This window comes from Pterocles gutturalis, unplaced genomic scaffold (assembly GCF_000699245.1).
Source record: "Pterocles gutturalis isolate BGI_N339 unplaced genomic scaffold, ASM69924v1 scaffold16797, whole genome shotgun sequence".
NCBI classification, from domain to species: domain Eukaryota; kingdom Metazoa; phylum Chordata; class Aves; order Pterocliformes; family Pteroclidae; genus Pterocles; species Pterocles gutturalis.
The window spans coordinates 1-6617 of NW_010115729.1; the positions used below are offsets into that span (position 1 = coordinate 1).

Below are 6617 nucleotides of genomic sequence, written 5' to 3' on the forward strand. Positions count from 1 at the left end.
AACACATCCCAATATACCCGGACAGCCAGGCTGGGCAAGACCTGGGTCTTGGGAGCACCCAAAATGGTTTTGGAGAGGAGCTCTGGGCCAGCCTCGGCTGAGAGGAGAGGTAAAGGGGTCAGTGTATCAGTGGGAGCTTGTTTCTGTCTGCTGCCATTCAGGAACAGCAAAGCCAGTGTGCAGACAGCGTGGTGCCAAACTGATGCTGAGGACAGAGCCCTGCTGCTGGAACACAGCCATCTCCTCCATCGCTCAGTGCTACCATCACTTTCCAGGCAAACTCAGCCCCCCAGACTGCAGGCAACTGCAATCAGTAGCACAGGGGACAAATCTTCCCTCTGATTTGGAGATAAAACACCATCAGTTCTTAGCTTATCACATTGCTTCATTAGATTATGATCTACTTCATCTTGGGAACATGCTGAGTTTCTTGCCATAGTGGCAAGTAACCTTTGGGTGTAAATACACTGGAGCAGGGACTGGCTGGGATGCATGTACAGCCCTACACCAGCTGCAGGGAGCTGCATTAACAGCCCCATCTCTGCTCTGAATGTCCTGGGTTTTACAACACATCCAACAGTAGTGGTCAATGCCCTGGGCTACCAGCAAGTTGCACTTTAATAAGTAAGAATTTACATGACCAAAAATTACATCTCCACTTTTCCTGTCCACTGCTTTAGCATTCACATGAGGATTGTTACCAGCACCGCAAACACTCTTCTTGACACATGTGTAGACAGATAAACCCTCAGCAGAAAACCTGTGTGTGTGCACTGGTATGGCAGACAAGGGTTGATTAAGATGTAAAAGGCAGTTTTGGAAAGGCACTATTACAAGAGGTTTGTGAAGAAAAAGAGGCAACCACTCACTTCATTAATGTGGCGATGTAACATGAACAGACTTTTGTAGGGTATGCCAGATGCCAGAACTACAGAATGTCATTTTCTATAGTGCTCAGCACCTTTCCTTGAGACTGAAGCACTAAAATCCTCCACAGACCTTGGAGGTCTCCAGAAGGTCCATCTGTGAACAGCCAGGGTTTGAATACGAAGTCATAGGGCCATCTGGAAGGGAGGGTCATTTCTAAGCCCTCCTTTCAGTGCAACCTGTCAGCTCCTTTCAGGATCAGTTAAACACTCGGCTTCCCCAGATCTGAGCTGAGAATTACCATGTACTGAACACTCACATTTTGTCCACAGCCTTTCCAGTTCCCCTTGTTATTCCTGGTCCCCATCTCTGCCTGTCTGTATCAGAACAGTGACCCTCTGTTCATCTGGTCACGACAGAGCAGTGGGACATGCATCCTGTAGGCACAACACAGCTTTCCTCTGCCAAGTAAGACAAGAACCCATACAACACTGCTCTAAAGCCTGTGGTTAGAGTTGTGCTCAGAGATTTCAGAGACAGAGGGCTACACCGCTAACACATACCGTACCACACCCTTCAACAACTGAACCCAACTGCCAGCCACTCTGGGGTCATGTAATCAGAACCAGACCTCCTCGCATGTCCAATGTCAGCTTCAAAGAGTACTGTGATCAGCTGTTTTTCTCATTTACAAATTTCCCTCGCTCCTCAACTAAATTCAGCCCTTAGCCTGGTCCCCAGCATGTCCTTCCTTAAACAGAGTGGCTTACCTTGGCAGTAACACGCTCTCAGGAGTCACGGATCAACGTGTCCCAGGTGAGGGTCTGTTTGGTACCTGTAAAAGAGAGACACCTTGTTCACGCTAGTGGACAGTGGGGATATTTAACACTATACCTCATCACTATGCCTTGAGCCAGGGTGCAAACACTCCAGAGAAGGCAGAGCGATGGTGGGACCAGAATCCCAGCCTCCACAAATGAGCAGATGTGCTCAGCCAGACCGGAGGATACTTGCATGCCTCCTGCTGCAAGGCAGCCTGCTGCTCCCAGCAGACACAGACCTTGTCCAGCCCTGCAGATGTACCCCACAGGATGTAATTGGATCTGCCAGTGGTTTTTGACCTGTGGTCTGCAGACCACAAAGGGCTATGGACTGCTCCTAGGATGTCAGGAGGGCGTAATAAAGAAAAGCAAGCAAGCCAGGCAGAAGCTAACTAACAGAGATGGAAGATCCCAGCATTTTAGAAGACTGCACAGAGAACAACTGCAAACCACAGGTGTACACTCACGTACATCTGCTTGGTGCAGAAACACTCGCATAGCTTCATTGCACATCATCTTACCAGTCACAGAAATACCCACCTGCAAAAGACAGACTGGTTTTCCTGCTGGTCTAAGTGGGCAGCACTCAGCTGAAGCCAGGGGAGACATTAGACTTACACCAGCAAAAAGTCTGGTACAATCTGATTTCCCTGTGCTGAGACAATGGCCAAGTGTCATTTTTAAGATAACAGCACTAAGCCAACTGAACTGGCAAGACTTATAATATTCTGTCTGCAGCCACTCTTTAGGTGGTACAAAATTTTCCAAGAAATGAGAGAAGGAGAGAGAAATAAGATGAACCAGAAAATGCCCCTGGACTAAGAATTCATGGACTATCAACCTGAAATGAATATTTACAGCTATATCATTTATAAAGCCCTCACAGGCAGGATTTGTAACGGGAATGCAGATTCATCTTAATGGTATAGCTCCAATTGGGGGAGTTTAATTACTGCTTTGACATCCACTGCTGCACACCCAGCCATGCCATCCTCTCGGCAGCTTTCTTCATCTGTGCCTATTACACTTGGCGTAGGAGGCTCCATTTCCCTGAAGCCTTACGGTTAAGGGAGACGTTGGCATGATGCCTTGGTACGCTCCTGGCCCACACCCAGCTGTGTCTGTGGCTGTCTGTCCTTCAGAACTGATCCTCTGCTTGGGTTCCTTAGTTGCTTATGGGTATCATCCGTGTACACACAGTGTTAGGGCTATAAAGGATTTTATTTATTCTCCCTTTCTCTACCAGATCTGTAGCCAGAGTCTCTTTCGCACTGTGCTCTCTGCTTGATCCAAGCATATCCAGAGCAGGAGAGGGTGGATACAGCACTAGCTTTGATTGCTGCTTAGAGTTAAGATCCCACACCTCTGCCAGCTATGGCTCCATCCCTGCGGGTGATGGATGTGTGTACACCCAGCTTTTTTTTTTTCTTTTAGCTCTCAGTGCATGTTTCACTGGGTGGTGCCTGAAGCACACATTCAGTGGAGCAGCGTGAACATATGGGGCACCCATTTGCTTATTCATTTCTCCTGGCAGCAGCATACAGAATGGGCATAGGACTTGTTTCCTCCCTCAGCTGAGCCCTCCTTGTCAACTGAATCAAACCCAGCACCATTCCTATTAGGGAACTTTTTTGGTTGTGTTTTGTGATCTCTTTACCCCATATGCTTTCTTTTTTTCCCCTCACAGCTCTGTGATTATCATAACTGTGTTATATATTAGATCTTAGGTTTCCTCTTAGCAAGAAACAGCTCAGTTCTTTGCAGTATCGCCCATCTGGCCCCTTGGGGAGGCTTTTTGTCCCAAGGCTGCTGAGGTTTCTTCCAGCATGTCCAAAGGTGCCTCATACCCTGGTCCATACAGGTAAGTTGCAGGGACCACAGATGTTCCCCTAGCTCACACTGTGGAAGTGGGAAGAGGGCTCCCCATGACTGTTGTGTAGAGCTACCTATAAATGTACCATTACACCCAAAAGACAATATTGCCAGTGCTTAGCGCTTCTGAGAAAGTCAAGCACAGCTAAGCTCATACTGATGGGCAGGACTTTTGCTCAGCCAGCCACCACCATGGTGTATGGTGGTATCTAAATACCTGAGAAAGGTTTGATTCTTCCAGAAAAGCTGAGATTGCAGAAGCAGGTTTAGAGCCAGCTTTCCTGATAAGCTTCTCCAGCAGATTCACACACAGAGGCTGACAAAACTGAATTTCTCTGGAGCTAATTCTGTCTGGGCTCCAGCCAGCCTGGAAAGGATACCACTCTCACCTTCCAGTGGTAGGTGGAAACAAGGTGTTCAGTCCCTAGGCTGGCAAGCTCAACTTAACACTGCATCTCATTCAGCATTCTTGCTGTCCACATCCCCCGTCGCAGTAATGCTGGGTCAGACACAGCTGCTTCGCCTTTGTTGGACAGTTTCTTGTATTAAGCAACCAGCTGGCTTTACTGGATTTACCTTCATGTTTTCAAAACACATCATGGTTATAGCTCCAGGAAGCCCATGTATCTGGTTCTCTGTTTTTCTTGTAGGACCTGGGACTGGAAGGAACATTCCTCAATGAAGTGCTCTACAAAAATGCCACTTTCCTCAACTTGGTGGATCCCATCTCCCATGACTTGTTGATGAGCCTCGCAAGAGATCTGCAGTGTCCCAAAAAGGTGAACCCTTCCCTCAGCTCAATGAATACTTTGCGATATAGCACTGATGCCAAGAGCCCTAATGGGGTGCTGGGGCTGGGTGGTGCTCTGCAGTCCTTCAGAACCAGCCAGTGTACGCCCTTGGAGTGGCAGCATACAGATTGCTGTGCATATTTCTGTAGAAATCAGTTAGAACTACCCGAGAACATGAATGCAGCTGAAGGAGGGGACGGTTATGGACACAGACATCAGGAATTTACTTTTTATGCAAATACTAAACTTGATGCCAGGGTACAGGCCAGATAAAAATATATGGGGCAGAGGGTGGAGCCATATTTGCTGGTATATCCCAAAAGTTCAAAGCAGATAGCTTACGGGGCTGCAGAGAGGAACAGAGGTCTCTGCACCTCTGCCCAGGCTGGTGACTCCGCTGGAGAAGGAGAAGCAGCTCGCTCTTCCCAGGCCCTTTGCCGCATGTAACTACCCTAACCCAGCATTAACCTCACGGATTTCCGAGTAAAGAATGGTGCTGTAGGAATATATTGCAGCATAGGGTTCAAGAAGCAAATATGTTACATGCACAGTATCCCTGCACTGCTCCGGCATTTTCCTTCAGAGAATGAGGAGAGCAGAGACAAAGAACGGCAAGGTTGAATGGAGACAGACATCACAGATACCACAGTCCCACTACAACACCAGCATCTACTTCGGTTACCCTTTGCCACCACAAACGCTTGGATTTGCAATACATCCATTTGCTCATCAGGCTGGGCAAGTATCATGTTTGCTTTATAAGGAGAGCAATAGAGTGAATTTTCTTATTCAAAGAGAGATATTAAGTACATACAGCTCAGAGCAAACAGCAGCGCCGTAGGGAATACACTGAATGCCTGGTGTAGATTAGCGGCATTTCTAACCTTGTTCTGCTGTCTCCTGAGGCTCTCTGATAACAAATAACCAGTCAGGTCTCAATAGACAAACTACATTTAGCCAAAGTTTAATCATCATCATTGGGCTGCAATGCAGCCAGAAAGATCTTCAAGTGTAATTTTTTGTGCAAATTTTATAAGCATCTACAAAGGAGAGGGAGGGGTTGCAACAGTAGGACCTCATCCCCAGCTGTTCCACCATCTCCAGCCTCATGCTGTGCAGGGCCCTTCAGGGGAGGCAGCACGAGGGGACATCACCCTACTCCAGTAGCCAGGTGCCTAGCAGATAACACACTCCAGGTTTTATATACTTGCATATACCCCCCTCTATTTTAGATTGTCTTACAGATGCACATGTTTATCTGTACTGACACATGTACCATTATATAGACAAGATTTTCCCCATTCTGAAGGAAGATGTTGAGCACCTGAGCTGCCCCCAAAGCCAACAGGAGTTTAATTAAGGGGTTGGAGAGACTCAGTACCGTACAGCACCAGCACTCTTCGCAGCATGAACATCAGCAGACCACACTCCCTCTCTGACCCTGCCTGGGCATCTGGTGGGTGTAACTGCATTACAGGCAAGCAGGCTGAGTGCAGTTCCCAGTCGGTGGAAATTAGATCAGTTAGGACACAGGAAGGAGCAGGAGGGTTACTCTCAGTTGTGAGCCAACAAATGGTTGCAGAGTGTTGTGCCAGCTTCTGTGCTGAAGCCTGGTGTGCACATGCACCCACTTGGAAAGGTTTGCTGTTGCAGGGGACAGCAGGGTGCCAGTTGCAGCCTTGCCAGCACAGTAGGAGTCTAGAACAAGGCACCTAACCCAAGGGCATGGGCTAATCCCTGTGGGGTTCCTAGGGTAGCTGGGATGGGATCAGGGGGTGCTCAGCTGAGCACTGAGGCTGGGATCCCCCTCCCCTTGGCACAGCAGAACGGCCACGTGCTGGCAGCACACCCCTGGGGAGTTCAGCTGGTTCAGTGACTGCTGAGGAACGTCACAGTGCAGCTGTTAGCCCACAGTACAGCGCTTTATGGAATAAAGAATAAATTAGTGTATTCCCTGACAGCTTTACTGTGTGTTTATCTATCAAATCCCAAAATGCACATGTTGCACCATGGCTGGAGGGCCAATGAATGGGAATGCAGGTGTCTGTCAGCATTTGGAAAATATCACAGAGGGGGCAGAAATCTCAGGCTTCAGCAGCTGCTATTTGCCATTCTGCTTCGCCAGAGGAAGAGAGGTGCTGTTCAAAGTCATGACCTTGAATACTGTGTTCAGTTTTGGGCCCCTCACCACAGGAAGGACATTGAGGTGCTGGAGCAAGTCCAAAGAAGGGCAACGAAGCTGGTGAAGGGTCTGGAGCACAGGTCT

At 48.3% G+C, this 6617-nt stretch overlaps 1 protein-coding gene across 1 annotated transcript in view; it reads left to right on the forward strand.

Annotated features, from left to right (window-relative positions):
* Positions 1–3759: 3759 nt before the first annotated feature.
* LRRC75B (leucine rich repeat containing 75B) overlaps positions 3760–6617 on the forward strand; it is a 16027-nt gene continuing 13169 nt past the window's right edge. Inside the window, exons 1-2 of the mRNA XM_010075290.1 lie at positions 3760–3786; positions 4211–4339. Of these exons, the coding sequence (XP_010073592.1) occupies positions 3760–3786; positions 4211–4339 (156 nt within the window). The remainder of the gene's footprint in view (positions 3787–4210; positions 4340–6617) is intronic.